Raw genomic sequence first — 20,640 nt, 5'->3', positions numbered from 1 at the left:
AGTAATCAAAAACCTCCCCAAATATAAATGTCCAGGACCAGACAGCTTCCCTGGTGAATTCTACCAAACATTCAAAGAAGACTTAATACCTATCCTTCTCAAACTCTTCAAAAATATTGAAGAGGGAGGGAAGCTCCCTAACGCATTCTATGAAGCCAATATTACCCTGATACCAAAACCAGACAAGGATAGCACAAAAAAGGAAAACTACAGGCGAATATCACTGATGAACATCAATGCAAAAATCCTCAACAAAATACTAGCAAATCGCATACAACAATACGTTAAAAAGATTATACACCGTGATCAAGTAGGATTTATTCCAGGGATGCAAGGATGGTTTAACATTCGCAAATCAATCAACGTGATACACCACATTAAAAAAATGAAGAATAAAAATCACATGATCATCTCAATAGATGAAGAGAAAGCATTTGACAAGATACAGCATCCATTTATGATAAACACTCTAAATAAAATGGGTATAGGAGGAAAGTACCTCAACATAATAAAGACCATATATGAGAAACCCACAGCTAATATCATCCTCAATGGTGAAAAACTGAAAGCTATCCCTTTAAGAACAGGAACCAGACAAGGATGCCCACTGTCACCACTCCTATTTAACATAGTACTGGCAGTCCTAGCCAGAGAAATCAGGCAAGAGAAAGAAATAAAAGGGATCCAAATTGGAAAGGAAGAAGTGAAACTGTCACTATTTGCAGATGACATGATTTTATATATAGAAAACCCTAAAGAATCCACCAGAAAACTTTTACAAGTAATAAACGAATGTGGAAAAGTTGCCGGATACAAAATCAACAGACAAAAATCAGTTGCATTTCTATACACTAACAATGAAGTAGCAGAAAGAGAAATTAAGAACACCATCCCATTTACAATTGCAACAAAAAGAATAAAATACCTGGGAATAAACTTAACCAAAGAGGTGAAAGAGCTGTACACCGAAAACTATAAAGCATTGCTGAAAAAAATTGAAGAAGACATAAAGAAATGGAAAGATATTCCATGCTCTTGGATTGGAAGAATTAACATAGTTAAGATGTCCATACTTCCTAAAGCCATCTATAGATTGAATGCAATCCCTATCAAAGTTCCAACAACATTTTTCACAGAAATAAAACAAAGAATCCTAAAATTTATTTGGAACAACAAAAGACACCCAATAAGTAAAGGAATCCTGAGAAAAAGGAACAAAGCTGGAGGTATCACACTCCCTGATTTCAAAATATACTACAAAGCTATAGTAACAAAAACAGCATGGTACTGGCACAAAAACAGACACACAGATCAATAGAATAGAATCGAAAGCCCAGAAATAAACCCACACATCTATGGACAGCTAATCTTCGACAAAGGAGCCAAAAACATATAATGGAGAAAAGAAAGTCTCTTCAACAAATGGTGTTGGGAAAACTGGACAGCCACATGCAAAAAAATGAAAGTAGACCCTTATCTTACACCATACACAAAAATTAACTCGAACTGGATTAAAGACTTGAATGTAAGACCTGAAACTATGAAACTTCTATAAGAAAACATAGACAGTACACTCTTCGACATCGGTCTTAGCAACATCTTTTCAAGCACCGTGTCTGACTGGACAAGAGAAACAATAGAAAAAATAAACAAATGGGACTACATCAAACTAAAAAGCTTCTGCACAGCAAAGGAAACCATCAACAAAACGAAAAGACAACCTAACAATTGGGAGAAGACATTTGCAAACCATACATCTGATAAGGGCTTAATCTCCAAAATATACAAAGACCTGATGCATCTCATCAACAAGAAAACTAACAACCCAATAAAAAAATGGGCAAAAGACCTGAACAGACTTTTCTCCAAAGAAGATATACAGATGGCCAACAGACACATGAAAAGATGTTCAAAAGCCTTAACTATCAGGGAAATGCAAATCAAAACTACAATGAGATATCACCTCAATCCCGTCAGAATGGCTATAATTAACAAGACAGGAAACAACATGTGTTGGAGAGGATGTGGAGAGAAGAGAACTCTCATACACTGCTGGTGGGAGTGCAAACTGGTGCAGCCACTATGGAAAACAGTATGGAGATTCCTCAAAACATCAAGGATAGAACTACCATATGATCCAGCTATTCCCCTTCTGGGTATTTATCCAAAGAACTTGAAAACACCAATGCATAAAGACACATGCACCCCTGTGTTCATTGCAGCGTTATTCACAATAGCCAAGACTTGGAAGCAACCTAAGTGTCCATCAAGGGACGAATGGATAAAGAAGATGTGGTATATAGGCACAATGGAATACTACTCAGGCATAAGAAACGATGAAATCCAGCCATTTGTGACAACATGGATGGACATTGAGGGTATTATGCAAAGTGAAATAAGTCAGAGGAAGAAGGTCAAATACCATATGATTTCCTTCATTAAGTAGTAGATAATAACAACAATAAACAAACACATAGAGACAGAGATTGGATTGGTGGTTACCAGAGGGGAAGGGGGGAGGGAGGAGGGCGAAAGGGATAATTCGGCACATGTGTGTGGTGATGGGCTGTAATTAGTATTTGGGTGGTGAACAAGATGTACTCTATGCAGAAATAGAAGTACAATGATGTACACCTGAAATTTAAACATGTCGTAAACCAATGTTACTGCAATAAACAAAAAATTAAAAAAAAATAAAGAAAACCCTAAGGACTCCACAAAAAACTGTAATAACTGATACACAAATTCAGTAAAGTTGCAGGGTACAGAAACAATGTAGAAAAACCAGTTGCATTCTGTACACCAACAACAAACTCTCTGGCAGAGATCTAAGAAAACAATGTCATTTACAATAGCATCAAAAACAATAAAATACTTTGGAATAATCTTAAACAAGGAGCTGAAAGACTTGTACACTGAAAACTAGGAACATGGACAAAAGAAATAAAATACACAAATAAATTGAAAGACATCCTATTCTCACCAGTTGGAAGACTTAATATCGTTAAAATGTCCATACTACCCAAAGTGATCTACAGATTCAACACAATCCCCTTCAAAATCTCAATGAAATTGTTCACAAAAATAGAAAAAAAAACTCCTAAAATTCATATTGAAACACAAAAGATTCAGAATAGCCAAAGCAATCTTAAGAAAAAAGAACAAAGTTGGAGGTATCACACTTTGTGATTTCAAAATATATGACAATGCTACTCTAATGAAAACACTGTAGTACTAGCATAAAGACAGACATATAGACCAATGGAACAGAATAGAGAGCCCAGATTTAAATCCATGCATATTTGGTGAACTGATATTTGAAAAAGATGCCATTAATACACAATGTGGAAAGCATAATCTTTTGAACAAACAGTGTTGGGAAAACAAGATATCCACATGCAAAATTTTACAATAGCCAAGACATGGAAACGAGTGTCCATCAATGAATTAATGAATAAAGAAGAAGTGGTATATTCACAAAGGTATATTATTCAGTCATAAAAAAGAAGGAAATCCTTCCGTTTGCAACAACATGGATGGACCTGGAAGACATTATGCTAAGTGAAATAAGTCAAACAGGTAAAGAAAGATACTGTATGGTATCAATTAGAACAGGAATCTTAAAAAAAAGTAAAATTCATAGAAACAGAGTATAATGGTGGTTGTCAGGGGCTGGGGGTGGAGGAAATGGGGAGATGTTGGTCAAAAATCACAAACTTTCAGGATTTGGTCCAGTGGCGTAGTGGTTAAGTACGTGGACTCTGCTGTGGGCAGCCCGAGGTTTGTAGGTTCAGATCCCGGGGGCGCACAGACGCACTGTTTGTCAAGCCATGCTGTAGTGGCGTTCCATATAAGGTAGAGGAAGATGGGCATAGATGTTAGCCCAGGGCAAATCTTCTTCAGCAAAAAGAGGAGGATTGGCATTGGATGTTAGCTCAGGTTGTCCTGTTGCTCTCCACCTCGGTGAATACTACCTCCTCCACACCCTCACTCGTGTACCAGTGCAGGAAGGCCTTGCTCAGGAACATGGCCATGGACTTCGCTGATATCCTTGAACAGCTCCTGGATGGCTATGCTGTTACTGAAAAAGATGGTGGACATTTTTAGCCCCTGGGGCAGGATGTCACAGACACGTGTTTTCACATTGCTGGTATCCACTTTCATTCTTTTGCATGTGGATATCCAGTTTCCCAACACCGTTTATCCTTCCCCCCTGTGTATGCTTGGTTCTCTTTTCAAAGATTAGCTGATGGTACATGCATGGGTTTATTTCTGGGCTCTGTATTCTGTTTTGGAAGGCAACATGTCCAAGAAGGACATTAAGGGCCAAGTGTGCAGTGGCATTTGTAGGAAAGCAATGATGCTTTCAGGGAGTTTGCACTATAATTTGGTTATGTTTATGAAGGAGGCCAGCATGAAGCATGTTTTCATCAGTTATTGTGTATGGGGGTAAGCAATTTTAACCACACACTGTTGGGAAATGAGTATTTCTTGGGGAAGACTTGATCTCCAACAGGGCTCCCATCTTCAGAGTTGTTGTAACATTTTCTACCATGAGTAGAGGGTAATACATTTCTTCTTATTTAAGTGACAGGTAGTGAATTCTTTGATTTCAGTAGACCCATAAAGACAAAAAGGAAATCCCATTTAGTCTGCATGAGAGAATGTAGTGAAATAATATAGTTAATTCCTTAGATTCTGAGATGTGTTAAAGCCCGAGATAATGGGCCAAAAATAAAAGGGTCTCCAAAAATCTCTTCAAATAAAGACAGCCAAACTGTATATTATAGTATTATTTATACCCCCAAATTGCAGAAATCAGTAACAAAATTAATTTAGAATTTACTGATCAAAAATTATTTAGAAAGGAAAGTATTGTTAATAAGAGAATGAAATACTTGTCAACAAATATTTACCAAGTACATCCCATATGCCATCATTTGTCATAGGACTTGGGAGACATAAATGTTTTGAGACATATTCAGATGGAAAATCAAATACATGAGATCAATGAAAATTAGTTTCTGATTTATATAAAAGATAATGTCACTGTGAGAAAAATGCTGCTCTACTGAAGAATTTCCCAGGGGCCTTTTTCATTTTCCTGTTCCTAAGGCTGTAGATAAAGGGGTTCAACACTGGTGTGACCACTGTGTACAAGAGAGCCACGGCGAAGTTCTTGTCAATGAAATTGCTTAATGTTCTGAAAGGGACTGCCCAAAATTGCCCCATAATACAGAGACACCGCAGAGAGATGAGAGCCATGTGTGGACAATGCTTTGCAAATCCCCTTGGTTGAAGGGACTTTCATGATGGAGGCCCCAATGTAGCCAGAAGATACCAGGATACATATGAATGGCAGGGTAATGACAATGACTACCACCCCTACCGTGAACATGATCAGCTCACTAAGGAAGATGTCTGAGCAGGACAGCTTGAGCAGGACACCAAGGCCACAAAAGAAATGGAAGACAGTGTTAGCAGCACAGAATGATAACTGTGTCAGGAGAAGGGTGTGGGAAAGGGAGCTGGCACAGGACAGGATCCAGGATATAGTCACTATGAGGGCACACAGCTTTTCCCTCATGATTGTGATGTAGTGAATAGGGTGACATATGACAACATAGTGGTCATATGCCATTGATTTAATAAAGAAGCTGTCCAGATCAGTAAGAAATATGACAAAATACATCTGTGAAATGCACGCTGCATAGGGGATGGATTTGTACTTAGTGAACATGTCCATCAGCATCTTAGGGATGGTGACAGATGACAAGAAGACATCAGTGAAGGCCAAGTGGCTGAGGAAGACGTACATGGAGATATGGAAGCGAGAGTCCAGCCTGATGAGCAGAAAGATGAGCAGGTTCTCTAGCACCCGGTCAGGTACATGCCCAGGAACAGGGTGAAGAAGAGACCCTACTGGTCTGGTGGGTTGGGGATCCCCAGGTGGAGGAACGCCGACACACTGCTCTGGTTCTCCCTCCTCATGCTACTCTTTCCTCTACTGGGAGTGAATGAAGAGTGATTGAGAATACTAAGGAATCAGAAATAATCATTTTTAGCAGTCACGTGAAAAATATGTATGTTTTATTTTGGAAAGTGGGAAACTTAACCTGTTTCTCATATGTTGGCACATAAAGAAATTAGAAAATTTGTGGATGAGGGAATGTTAATGAGAGCCAGCTTTTCTTGTTCCTGACAAAATAAAATTCTTCTATTTGTGGCACTGAGGATCAGACCATGGAATATGATGTCTCAGCAATGTCATTGCCTCAAGAATGCTCTGTGGTGAGTATTCCAAATCATCAACCATTTCACAGTAACCTTTAGAAGGTTTGACTTCAACACCCATTGTTAAATTTCACATTGAAGAGGCCTTTTCAAATAAAAGGAAGAAAAGAATGGTATTGTATTTGTTAAAGAACACTCATCAATATACATACATTTTGTTTATTTCAATTTGGTAGACGGTCCTTAAGAAACTCTGGATTATGTTAATCCATTCTCCTACTGCAGTCAAAGAGAGATTACAAAAAAAACTTTATTTTTTTTTAAACCTAAATGACTTCACCTGTTTAAAAACTCTCAAAGGATTCCCACTGAGCTTATGTTGAAGTGTAGCTACCTTAATATGGCCTAAAGACCCTGGAAAATCTGTATCTTTCCTACATTTCCAACCTCTTGTCCCTCACCCACCACTCCCATCCTTGTTAATTTCTCTGTTCTAATTTCCCCAGAAAGTCACATCTCCATTTGATGTCATTTAGACTCCTTCCCCCTGGTGGTTGTGGGTTTCCTGAGATCCAATGTCACGTTGAGAAACTAAGGACCAGTCTGACTCGCAGGAAGTATTTTAGGCAAAGTTATTAGTAGTTTATTGTCTACTGTCAACACATAGAAGGCTAAGTGACAATTCAACACCATCTTAAATTGCAGACACAGCATATCTTTTCAAATACTTGCCAAATTCAGCCCCACTTTCTTCCCTATGCAACATGATAACACCTATCCCATAATGAAAAATAAGGGCTATTATAAAAAGATGCCAAAAGAAATGAGATTTAAGTGTATCCCAAGTTTCATCTCCCTCTTGAGTGTTCCTGCCATCTTAAAACATAACACCTGCTAATCAGTTGTGACAAGCAGAATGATGACCCCCAAATATGTCCACATCCTAAGACCAAGAACCTGTGGATATGTTATGGTACACAGCAAGGCAGAATTAAGGTGCAGTTGGAATTAAGATTGCTAATCAGCTGACTTTAAAATGAGATTATCTTGGGTTATCTGGGTGGGCCCAATGTAATCACAGGTTACATTGTGATTGTACAAGAAGGAAACAGAAGACTCAGTCAGAGAGAGATTTTAAAATATTATGCTGCCAGCATAGGAGATGGAGGAAGAGGCCACAAGGCAAGGCATGCAAGTGGCCTCTAGAAGCTGGAAAAAGTAAGGAAACAGATGTTCCCCTAGAGTCTTCAGAAGGAATGCCAACATTTTCGTTTTAACCCAATGAAACCCATTTCTGACTTCTGACCTCTGATCTCCAGAATTGTAAGATAATAAATTTGTGGGTTTTTTTAAAGCCATTTAATTTGTGGTAGTTTGTTAGAACATTAATACAGAATTGACATATGAATATTGGAAAGATCTTGGTACATCCTAATACTCTGGTCATCTGGGTACTAGTATGCAGCAAAATACATGTGTCCTTCCCCAACTGCCACCTTGTATATAACAAAACAAAGCAATAGCTTCACAGAGATAATTCCTACCCAACAAGTAGGGAAATGAGGTTACTTTCTCATTAGAAGCATTTTCCACTAATCACAGAAGAGACTCTAAAACATCTCACCTACAAAATCACAAGATTGTCCTCTCTTTTGATAAGAAAAAGCAGAGTGGCAGAGAAAGATCTTACTCATCCAGTGTGCCTCTAGCCAGGAACAAAAACCCAGCAGAAGAACAAATAACAGTGGCGGGTTTCAAATCTACAGATATAGAGACCTCATCCCAATTCCTGAAATGTGTCCTCACAGGTCAGTAAACCCAGTGTGAAAAGTGTTGAGCTCAAACTTCCTCCTTTTTCTAGTGCCACCTGAGGAGTTAGGCATTCTCAACCCTGTTTATCTCAGTGTGAGACTATGGGGGAAAAGCCACAGGTTTTAGAACAAGATAGATTTGGCTCCTAATCATGATTCGATTATGACACTTTTGTCCCACAGAAAGTTTCTTCACCTTTGTGAATCTCAGAAAGACAAGAATCTTTACAAACACATATTTAAGCCCTTTGCATTTTATTGTAAAGATGAAACAAGATGACGTGCAAATCTCTTAATATCTTTTCTTTCATAGTTCTCAATAAATGTTGGTATCTCTCCTGCCACAGCTAAAGACAAAATGCAAATCTACCCAGAGAGTGACTAGAGGAATTTACAATCTTTCACACACAGGACGAAATTATTCATATCCGTTCATTTGCTGTACTCTGGGTTTTGATATGTTGGACAAAGATGTGGAATTGAGATTAGAAATTATTGGTAAAAATCAAGATGGCAAACCAGGAGCAGTAACATAGGAAACGTGATCACAGAGCAAAACCATCACTCTAGTGCTAGAGTTATCATTCAGGCAGGTGAGAAACAGATGGACATTGTTTATCATGGGGGAAAACTAAACAGGAAATTCAGGAGAGGGGCTGGTTGCCACAGAAGCAGCTTATGTTTCATATCCAGCAGCTGAGAGCAGTGTCCGTGCCCCAGACTGTGTTTAGGAATGAACTGGATGATTTGCCAGGCAGCCAGGTGCCAATACATCATTAACCTCCCACCACAACTCCAAGCCAAGGGCAGGAGGGTAACTGCGGTGGCCTTTGTGAATAATAAAGTTCTACTTCCATGAGCTTGGGATCAAGGCATGTATTCAGCAGAATGTAAGAAGTGACTTTGTTTACCGTGATCCCAGCCTCCTACATCTCTCCTTCAATAACCCTTCAATGAAGGTGTCTTTCTCAACTTCAGGTTCCCTCATATTGCTTCAGAAATTAGGAATGATCTGAACAGTCCTAGATATTCATAAATTAGGGACTAAATAAGTGACCTTTGGAGGGACATTTGTCCTTAAAGCACACACACTCATTCAGCAACTGGACCTTCAAAACCTACCATGGACAAGGCCCTGCACTAGAATGTTGTCCTGACTAAACAGCAACAAATGAAAAACATTCCCAGTGTTGACATTTGGAGCATTTTTATAGTCAGTGATGGAGACATTTTGGGAATGTAAGAGGCCTTCCTGAAATTCTCAGCTTAACCACATAAACAGTTTTGGAATGCTTACATTCTGGGCTGTCCAGGCCTGGTTTTCTGTGTTGGGATCCAAAGCAAGTAGAAATTCTTCCTGAAAGACTCTGCCCCTCTGTCTCTCTGTCTCTATCTTCTGGGTCACTTTTCTCTCTTTTTCCTCTTTCTCTCTTCCTGCCTTCTCCTTCATTTTATCTTTCTTTCACCGTTTTCTCCTTCTTCCCTCTCAGTTCTCACTCTCTCTGCCTCTGTATCTGTATTCTTCCATCACCCCATGTCTCTATTCCTCCTCTCTCTCTCTCTATCATTCTATCTTTTTTATTTTCTCTTCTCCTCCATGCCAAAATCAGCTTTCTGATTCTTCCTCTTCTATACCCATATATAAACCCATATATTGCTGAGAAAAAATACCCATTTCATCCCCAATACTGACCTTGCCTGAATTTATGATCCAATGTTTGGTGGTAAATTGTGTCCTGAGATTCTCTTTAGGGTACCTAAGTATCAGCTTCCAAGGTCCTAGACATTTCTTGGACACCAAAAATAAAAGCTACAAGCTCAGACTCTCACTTTTATCTACCAACCCAAGATCTGTGAACCAAGGAGTATAACTAGCCAAGGAGAGAAAGTAAATGGTAGGGAGCAAGACTTGTAATTTCCAGTTAAAGACATCCATCAAGCTTGGACTAACTGCCCAATTTTCCCCTTGATTCCTCTAGAAAAATTCTCCTGTGGGAGGCATGTTTGTGCTGAGAACCTTTGAGAATGAGCCCAACGAGATAGGATCTCAAGCCACCCTCAGTCTCCTTTCCATTCCAGGCTCTCCTTCCCCAGCCATAATCATACTTTGGCATAGGATAAACTCCAGAGAGTTAAAAAAAAAAAAAAAAAGAATTACTGGTTCCAATCAGGTCCAAATAGAAAGCTAAGTGACTGAATGGACCCTGAGAATTTAGGTATAACCATATCCCATTCAAAGGGATCTTTTTGGGGCCTACCCACCAGATAACCTAAAGGAAATGACTTTGTGTTTCTTCTCTCTGGTGATCATTATGAAATGCAAAGTGGGAAGAGGCAGAGATAACCACCTTTTTTGGAGGTTTTATTGCTTTCTTGACAAACTTAGGTCGGTTACATCAAATAAAAATAGTTTTCAAGGAATAAATAAAAGAAGGAAAGAATGAAGAAAGTTAGGAAGGAAGAAAGGTTGAGAGGGAAGGAAAGAAGAAGGGAGGGAGGTAGGGAGGTATGGAGGAAGGAAGGAAGGAAGGAACGCAGGAAGGAAGGAAGGAAGGAAGAAAGGAAGGGGGGAAGGAAGAAAGTTATGGAAGGAGGGAAAGAAGGAGGGAGGGAAGGAATGGAGGGAGGGAGGGAAGACCAAAAATAACCCACAAAGAAAATAAACTTGCAAATAGGAAAAAAAGTTGACACATACATCCAGAAAATTTGACTGTTAAAATTGAAAACCCCAAGTATGTTGAAATTGATTTTTGAATAAAATGGTCATTTAATATGACATTTGTGATTCTTAAGGGTGAGATATATAGACAAAGAATTATTTATGGCTTGAGATAATAATCTTTGAGAGTTTATTTTGGCCTTTTTGATATCTGGCTTTAACAGGTGGTAGGTATAGTGAAACCTATATCTGGGCAGCTTCTTTCTAGCTGTGATGACCCTGTATTAATGCCACAACTCCACGTATCTCGGAGAAGAAGAACCCAGAAAACTCTGTCAACTCAGAATTGTTGAATTCTAGTACATGTCTCATGGTTAGCATTCTAGGCAAAAGCCAGAGAAGCTACCAGAATATTGGTACTAGTAGCAGATTAGCAAACTCCAGGTGGGCCGTAAACTAGATTGGCTATAGGCACTGGATTCCCTGGGAAGGACACGGCAGACACTTGGTGCACTGGGAAAGGAAACTCTATGGGGGGCAAATAGGTAGGTCAAAAAGACAAAAAGACTTGTATAGAGGATGTAGGGAGCTCAGACACTGGATGTAAGAAGATATGTAAGCAAGCAGTACAGAGTGGTAGACTGCAAGGTACAGACAATGGTATGTGTGGTGAATTTCTACAGATTGAAATATGGTGAGTCAGGATGGAGACACCTTGGATTAAGGTCTCACATACTATGGACAGAAGAAAGACCTGTTCCTGGCAGCATGGGGTAGAGGGTCACAAGGAGCTTACAATGGGATAGGTACAAGACAGGAATCTAACTAGAATGCAAAGGAGAAGTTATTGATCCTTTCTTTGCACTTGGTAGGCCTCTTTAGATTTTGGAGACAGCACATACCACGCCTGGAATACTGCTCTGACCAATTTGTCAAATGACTTGATAGACCACCAGTTTTAAGTGGGATCTAGCACATTAGAGACCTCTGCAGCTGATACAGGTTTTGGTACAAGGCACTCTGCTAATTGGATCATCTAAATTGGCAGGACCCATGGTGTTGGAGGTATCCATGGTAGATAATGGCGCCTCATGGAACCTCTGGTCAACTCCGTTAGAAGACTTGCAATGTAGAGTTCTGAAGCTGCTGGCAAATTACTTGGCCTTAGTAGAGACTGAGTGCCTAACCAAGGGACATCAAGCGATTGGAGCTGAGTACTGGCAGACAAAAAGTCACATGGTCAGGTAGACACAACAGCAAATTTGGCATTCAACCTTAGTAGGTCTGGAGAGCAAAAGTAAATTTCAAAAACAGGTGACCTGGACCCTCTTACCATCTAACTACATTGCATTGATGTCTCTCTCTCAGCTCACACCTATGGCTTCATGAGGGGTTCCATACAACCAACTGATAGAACAAATCCTGGGTTTCATTTGTGGGTCAGCTACATATGTTTGTGGGAGCTGAAAATTTACTGCTATTCCAATTCAGGTCTTGTCAGGGTGGCTCTGAACAATAGTGATACAGGGGAATCCTCCCTGTTCAGAAAGCTTTTGAGCAGTACACCTAGTCCTATCTTTGAATAAATGGCCTGGGGTAGGAATATACATGGAATCTTGGGCATTGGTGAACAGTTTAGTGGGTTGTCAGGGGCCTAAAGGGAGTAAGAATGGAAGTTCAGAGACAAAGAGTATTTTGGGCAAAAAGAAGTGGATGAACCTATCAGAGTGGAATCAAAGTATAAGGGCTTTTACCTGGACAACTCATTCACAAAATTGTCTAATATTTTCATTACTTATAAAATATATGCATGGTTATGTAAATGTTATGGCAAAAAAATATTTTTAAACACATAAATGCTTCCACTTCCAACAAGAAAATACGGCTTCTGTTAACATTTTGGAGGACATTCCTCCAGGTTGTAAAAAAATGATAATCTGCGTTTTTCAAATAGTTGTAAACATGCCTATATACAATTTTCTACTATGTTCTTTCAAAAATTATATCATAAGATTTTAATAAATATCATTTTAATGGTTATGTAATATTACTTCTAATGGATATATACCATATCTGCCTTAATGCTTCCCTTATTGATGGAATCTAGGCTGTAACTAATTCTTATATTTTAAAATTATGCTGTAATTAGACATCTTTCTCCATAAAGCTTTTTCTGTATTAGGCAAAAAGTGGAAACTGTTATATGTCAAAGCCTACACCACCAACTACCAAATTCCAATGACTCTATTTTGTTACGGCTTTGGCACCTGGACTAATTTACTTCTCCCCTGAAAATTAGCTATCAACTTGGGTGCCTTCAGCATTTGCATGAATGAACAATTCAACAACATGGCATATTCATTCTTTGATCTCATTGTCAATGACCTTGATCTTAATTCACTTTAGCAATCTCTTCCCACGGCCATATTATGAAAACTGGAATTGCTTTACCCATGAAAGAGTAAATTTAACCATTTAATTCTTGCTCTCTCTTTCCACTATACTCATTATACAGGATCTTTGGCCTCATAATCTATCCAGTCTCTGATCCTGTCCATTTTTTCCCCCCAATTTTTTTTGTCTCCACTCTATTACCTCTCCGGGATGGATCTAATGGTTTATAACTTTCTTACTAATTTGCCTGAATTGTTAACACAGTGGTCTTCCATCCCACCCATTTAGTCAAGTTTCAATGTTGGATCAACCCACCTAGCCCATTTCTGCATTCCGTTGCTTTCCATTTATTCCTCAATCCACTGTGTTCTAGATTCTGTTCCCACCACTCACTGACATTGTTCCTGGTTACATCACCAAAATCCTCCTTACTACTAAATTCAATGGGTGGTTTTCAACACTTTGCCTTCTCTTCCCTTATCTCCCTTGGTCCCACATTTTCATTTTTTATTTCAATGTCTCTGGTTGTTTTTGATGCTTTTTTGGGGGGACTGTCATTCTCTTCCATTTCCTTAATTATCAATGTTCCCTATGGTCTGTCCTCAGCCCTGTTCTCTTCCTTTCCCTCACTTTTCTTTCCCTCCTCTGTCTTCCCTTCCCCTCTTTCTCTCCTCTCCATTCTTGTTCTCTTTTCTTAATTTTTCTTATTCACCTCATTTCTATTTAGGCAATTTCATCCTCTTCTGTGTTGATGGCCCATGAATTTCTATCTCTATGCAAAATATATCCACTGTACTCCTTAATTTCTTCTCATGGATGACCCATAGGTACTTCATACTCAGTGTGTTAAAAACTTCTCAAATATGTTTCTCCTTCTGTTTCCCCTATCTCAGTGAATAGCACAACCATACACATAGCTGCCCAAGCCATAAATTTAGTGATGTTTTTAACGATTTTGTTTCCTCATTTTATATAGTCTTGTCAAAATCAGCTCACATTAAAATAACTGCATCCTTTATATTTTGACTCTGAAGAAGACTTAAATCCATAATGTTTTCTCCAGCTCCATCATCTGTCTTAGATAGACTCCATAATCTCCTACCTAAATGCCTGCGACCATGTCTTAACTAGTCTTCTTGCTTCTGGTCTTGCAGTCTCACCAATCTATTCCTGTCCTGCCAACATTCCCTCCACCCACTGCAAACACATGCTCATTATCCATTCTTCACCCATAGTGATAATTTTTTAATATGAAACTGTTAATATTCTTATCAAATCCTCCCTATGACTCTCCCTTTCCTTTTGGTTAAAGTGCAAATTGTTCAACATAGTTTACAAGGTTCTGCATGTTTCATTCTTGCTAATTTCTCTAGCGTTGTCGGGAACCTCTTCCCTGTTCAAGTGTACATTTCAGCTGTTCTAACTTTCCTGACAACAGCTTTCCAAATTTGTCATCCTGTCTCAGCTCCAGGTCTTTTCCTATTCCTCTCTTTTTCTCCCTTCCAATTATCTGCCTCTGTGCTGTACACATCACATTTTACTTGTTTTGATTGTCTTGGATCTCTGCTTACATATTAGTTCCTACAATCCCACCTTGCTTGATCCCTTAAATTTGGGTTTGACACCCCTCCTCTGTGTTCCCATAGCACTCAGCACTCACCTTCATTACAGCATTTGACACACCCTGTCTTGTCCATCCCGCTCACTAAATTGGGAGCTCTTTGAGAGATAAAAACCTGTGTTTCGAAATATTTACTCACAGTACGCATAAAATCCTTTGCACATGGTAGGTACACGGTATTTTTATGAATGGGTAAAAGAATGAATACATTATTGGAAAAAATAATGAATAAAATGCTGTCTCCTCCACTTGATTCTCTGTCTCTTCTATATATTTTCTAGTCTGAATGGAAAAGGTTTCCAAAGGCTTCTCACACTCATTCTTATGGATAAATGATATATTTTGAGCCCTGACTATGTGCCAACTATTATGTGTCATACTGACAAAAAAACATGTATATCCCTACACGCATTCAGATGTTTCTGTACGAAGAAAAAAAAAATCTCTATGTCTGAGAAACAGATGTCCAATAGTTCATTGATAAGTGTTTTTATTCCCTAGGAATAGTAGCAACTCTCCTTCCAGTTCCGGATTGGATTGAATGTGGGAAGAAAGAAGTCCATATGATACAGAGCCCACTGCTATAAGGGAGGCATCATGGTTCAGTGGAATTAGGCTTTAGGTTGAAGTTAATGTGTTTGGGTTTGAATCCTCATTTGGCCATTTTCTTTTGAGCCACACACAAAAACAATAAAATGAGAAAAATACTATCTATCTCAAGAATTATTGTGAGGTTTAAATGGACTCATGGATGTGAAAATTCTTTATAAATAAATGAATCTGCAAATAATAAAAGTCCTCATGTATATTCCCAAAGGAATTGACTATGTTTAGTATCTAACAAAGGCACATCTCCCCTGAGAATGGTTAAGGGAAATGCAATAATTACTCCCAAATGTCCCTCACCAGAAATTTGTGGCCTGGGTCCCCTGGGTTCCCAGTCTGGCTGATAAAAATGGACACCTTTGTCACTGTCTTGGTCTGAAAAAGAGAGCGTACCTCCTCCCCACCTCAGGGTTGAACTTGTGACTTTTCTCCTTGCCCCAGCTCTAAGACTTTGGGAGAGAAAATGAGAAATTAGAAAATTAGTTCATGCCCCAGAGCTGACAGTACTTGAATTTATTACTCCCGAGCTAGGTAAGGACAGTATTTACTTCACTCACCAATACGTGTGTGTGTCTGTGTGTGTGTGAGTGAATAATCTGCTACAAAATCTTGCAGATCTGTGCCATGCACTTTATATAATTTTGTTGTGCCATCTCAAACAACATCAGTGCACACAATAATTACAATTCCTTTGGATTTGTACCTTCCTCTTCCGGAAAATGTTATATCTTTCACAGTTGTGCTGAATATCTGTCCTGTATCAAAGCTATGAGTATAACCTTCCAGAGTTAAAAATAATAATACTAATCTGCATTTTTTGCAAACAATTGTAAACATACCTATATACAATTTTCTATTATGTTCTTTAAAATATTATATCATGAGCTTTCATGAACCCATTTTAGTGGCTACATGACATTATTTCCAATAGGTGTGTACCACAGTTGCCTTAATCTTTCCCTTATTGATAGAAACTAGGTAGTCAATTAAAAACATTGGTGAGGATCTGATCTGTTTTTGTCTTGGAGCCCTGAAAATTCAGCTCATGATCAGCTGTCTTTGTAAATCCAGCAGCCGGTGTTCTAGGCCCTCTATTCACTTCTGATCATCTGATGAAGAACTGAGCCAGTGCATCCAGCCGAAGGCTTTGGAAATTGCAGGTCCTGTCTTTTTCTCTTTAATGAGTAGCACATATCCAAATGTGTCTTTTTTATCAAGTCATGTTCTGCTGTAGGCAACACAGCATGGTTGTTAGGAATATGGGTTTGAAATCAGATAAATCGGGGCTTGAATGATCTGTCCATCATTTTCATGCTGAATGATTTTAGGCAAATTACTTATACTCTCTAAGCCTTAGTTTCCAACTGGTTAAATGAGTATACTGTCTTTTTTGTGGTCCTCTTAGGCTGGCATGATACAAAGTACGTCATAGCAGCTAGTCTATATTAATCACACAATAAATACGTGATTAATGAATGATTGTTATTATAATTTTATTATTATCATTATTATTGATATTGTCATCTAGGCACATGTCTTGAAACCGTAGATTTTCATTCATCCTCAAACTGCCTGCTTTACTTCCTGACATTTTTGAGTGCTCTCTGGCAGCAAGTACTGTCTTACTTGAGGATATAGTTAGTGAAGGCATGTAACATAGTGGGAAGAGTATACTCTTTGAAGCTGGATAGACTGGGATCAAATCTCAGGTTTACCATACCCTAGATCTATAACATTGGGCAAGTTTCATCACTGAGCCCCAATGTTCTCTTCTCTAAAATGAGGATCAGAGTGCCTGTGCTGACAGGTTATGGCTTAAAGAAGTGAACAGTATTTGAAAAGCACCTGGTATAAATTAAGTGCTAATTCAGATTTTGTTAACAATGCGACAATGTCTAGCCTTATATCAGTCATATCAGCCAAATTGGAAAGACAGTAAATTTGTTTTCGGTGTCCATAGCCCCTGCTTTCATCCTGCCTGTAATCCCCAACCATCTCCCCTCCTCACTTGGTCTGAGCTAGTGCCCTTGTTCTGCCATCCAAACCTGGTCCCCAAACATCAACAGCTCCCAGCCATTCCATCTCAGTGAGAGTGCTGGCCAGAGGCTCTCTCTCCCCAGAATATTTACTTTTTTTTTAATATTTATTTTATTTATTTTATTATTTTTTAATTTTTGTTTTGTGAGGAAGATCAGCCCTGAGCTAACATCTGTGCTAATCCTCCCCTTTTTGCTGAGGAAGACCGGCTCTGAGCCAACATCTATTGCCAATCCTCCTCCTTTTTTTTCCCCAAAGCCACAGTAGATAGTTGTATGTCATAGTTACACATCCTTCTAGTTGCTGTATGTGGGACACCGCCTCAGCATGGCCAGAGAAGTGGTGCGTTGGTGCGCATCCGGGATCCGCACCTGGGCTGCCAGTAGCTGAGCGCGCACACTTAACCGCTAAGCCACGGGCGGCACCCCCAGAATATTTACTTTTAAATTGAATCTATAGTTGGGACCTTCAAGCCCTTTTACTATTGCTAAAAGAATTTCAGATACCAGCAGGCTATTGAGGGTGGTGTTTTGGGTAGGGATATGGAAGGCTCAATATTGTTCTGCATGTCCCTTCAAGAAAAACTGACCCAGATAATCTTAAGAATCTCAAGAAAATTAGAGAGAATATTCCATGACTCGTTTTCCACAATCCATGAAGATCGTGGGGTCAGATTTGGGTCTGCTAGGATTCTCCAGGAGTCTGTGCAGAATGCCTTCTGCCTCTGGGACTAAGTAGCAAACTATCTGTCATCTGTTTCTTGGAGACTTAATGGTAAAGCATTCACAAATATTATGATTTGATATCTTCTTCCAGGCATTATACAGAGTCAGTTGGCTACTTTGCTGTAGTCACCGAAAGTTATCATTTAACATGAATTATCACCTACAGGATTAAGTTGGTTTATAATTACACTCTTCCTTTCACTCACTTGGGGGTGGAGGAACCAGGACTGGTTTCAGGTTGCCTTCTGAATCTGGCTGAAAAAGTGATAGTGAGGCCAAGTCCTCGTTATAATCATGTCTGTTTCTAGGCTCTTTATTTTCCTCCACTGTTTTATTGGTTTATCTTTGTAAAATTACATTATTTGTTGTAGTCAATGCAGCATTATAATAGCTTTGATCTGTTGTAGCGAATACTTACCTTTTCTTCTAAAAAATATATAGATATTTTGATAAATATTTATTTGGGTTAGGAAATAAATCTCTTATAGGCTATTTTAGAGACAACGAAGGATTAGAATTCCTTTTGAAATTATGTTTGGCTTTTAGATTGTACTTCTTTGAATGTGATGCCATGTGGCAACCAAATAACATGGGATCCCAGGATTATTGGGGTTAAATGTGGTTCTTCAACAAGGCCTGATGTAAGTATCTTAAAGAGGAGACTACGATGAATTTAATTGGATGTGACATCTTTTATTTGATCAAAAAATTTATATTGTATATGCATTAATTGTCTGCGAGAGATTCTGGGTCTATAGTCAATGAAAACATCAGAAATAATCCTGGATTATATAGAGAAGCACAGGATACAGATTTAAACAGCTCATTACACACAAAATTATGAAGGGTAATGAGATTTCTGACATCAAATACTTTGTTTGCCTTTCAGAGATGAAATTCTGAGTCAAATTCTTGGGTCCCAAATCTCAGCTTCTCCTCTTCTTACCTCAGTGACTGGGAGACTGTCTGCCTCAGCTATTCCCTCTGAAAGTGGGAATAATAACACTACCTACCTAGCTCACCTACTTAAGACTGCTGAATCAGTTACGACATGTAAGCTATTAGAACACTGCATCAGGACAATGTGTAATAAACTTTAACTGTTAGTATTATCATTTACAGAGACTGGGACCAGATTGAGAAAGAAAGTGGCTGTATATTCTAAACCTACACTTTTTCTACTTTTATCCAGTGAAATATACATCAAATATAAGAAAATATGGATGAAGATATTCTCTAGATCAAAAGAACATCTCTATTATGCTATGCCACAATTGTCATTTTTATCCTGAGACATTCCTTTTCCCTAACTTTCTCCACCAGTCCCTGCAGCTAATATACCAACAAGAGGAGGGAGAACCAGAGCAGCGTGCCACAGTTCCTCCTCCAGGGGGTCCCCATTGGGCCTGAGCAGCAGGGCTTGTTCTTTGCCCTGTTCCTGGGCATGTACCTGACCACGGTTCTGGGGAACCTGCTCATCATCCTGCTCATCAGGCTGGACTCTCGCCTCCACACCCCCATGTACTTCTTCCTCAGTCACTTGGCCTTCACTGATACTACTTTCTCATGTGTAACCATCACTAAGATGCTGATGAACATGCAGACTAAGTACAAACCCATCCCCTATGCAGGGAGCATTTCACAGACATATTTTTTCATCTTCTTTGCTGCTTTGGACAGTTTCCTGATCACTTCAATGGCCTATGAAAGGTATGTGGCCATCTGTCACCCTCTCCATTATACCACCATCATGAGTCAGAGCATTTATGTCATACTGGTGTCCAGGTCTTGGCTCATTACTTGTGCTTGTGCTCTTTTGCACACCCTCCTCCTGGCCCAGTTGTCCTTCTGTGCTGACCACACTGTCCCCCACTTCTTCTGTGACCTTGCTGCCCTGTTCAAATTGTCCTACTCAGGCACTTCCCTCAACCAATTGGTAATCTTTACTGTGGGATTAGCAACCATTGTGCTTCCATTCTTCTGCATCCTGGTTTCTTATGGCCATATTGGGGCCACCATCCTCCAGGTTCTCTCTACCAAGGGCATCTGCAAAGCCTTTTCCACTTGTGGATCTCATCTCTCAGTAGTGACTCTCAACTATGGGGCAGTTATTGATCTATATTTTCTTCCCTCATCCAGTAACACCAATGACAAAAACATAATTGCATTATTGATGTACACAATGGTCATTCCCATGTTGAAGCCCTTCATTTATAGCCTGAGAAATAAAGACATGAATGGGACCGTGAGAAAACTCTTGAGTAAGAAAATATATTCTTCCAACAGATACTTACCTTTCTTTTAAAATACCTATAAGATCTTATTTCTACAATAAAATGTAAATATAAATTATTACAAATATAGCTCACTAGGGGTCAGCCTGGTGGCGTAGTGGTTAAGTGCATGCACTCTGCTTCAGCAGCCAGAGGGTTCACAAGTTCGGATCCCGGGCGCACACCGATGAATCGCTTGTCGAGTCATGCTGTGGCGGCGTCCCATATAAAATAGAGGAAGATGGGCACGGATGTTAGCTCAGGGCCAATCTCCCTCAGC

General features: G+C 39.2%; 1 protein-coding gene across 1 annotated transcript; it reads left to right on the top strand.

Moving 5' to 3' along the window:
- The first annotated feature begins 5,738 nt into the window (after positions 1-5,738).
- LOC131393592 (olfactory receptor 1J1-like) lies at positions 5,739-20,392 on the top strand. The gene is made up of 3 exons (XM_058524665.1): positions 5,739-5,886; positions 11,753-11,943; positions 19,436-20,392. Exons 1-3 carry the CDS (start codon positions 5,739-5,741, stop codon positions 20,390-20,392), a joined length of 1,296 nt encoding a protein of 431 aa, XP_058380648.1.
- Positions 20,393-20,640: the final 248 nt, after the last annotated feature.

Source organism: Diceros bicornis, chromosome 28 (assembly GCF_020826845.1).
Source record: "Diceros bicornis minor isolate mBicDic1 chromosome 28, mDicBic1.mat.cur, whole genome shotgun sequence".
NCBI classification, from domain to species: Eukaryota; Metazoa; Chordata; class Mammalia; order Perissodactyla; family Rhinocerotidae; genus Diceros; species Diceros bicornis.
This window is presented reverse-complemented; position numbering and strand designations above follow the sequence as displayed.

Excerpts from the sequence above, each read along its gene's own strand:
- LOC131393592 (XM_058524665.1), top strand. The coding sequence starts at position 5,739 with ATGTCCATCAGCATCTTAGGGATGGTGACAGATGACAAGAAGACATCA. Across the intron at positions 5,887-11,752 it reads GTTCTCTAGCACCCGGTCAG|GACCCATGGTGTTGGAGGTA; the intron begins GTACATGCCCAG and ends CTAAATTGGCAG. Across the intron at positions 11,944-19,435 it reads GGCAGACAAAAAGTCACATG|AGGAGGGAGAACCAGAGCAG; the intron begins GTCAGGTAGACA and ends TATACCAACAAG.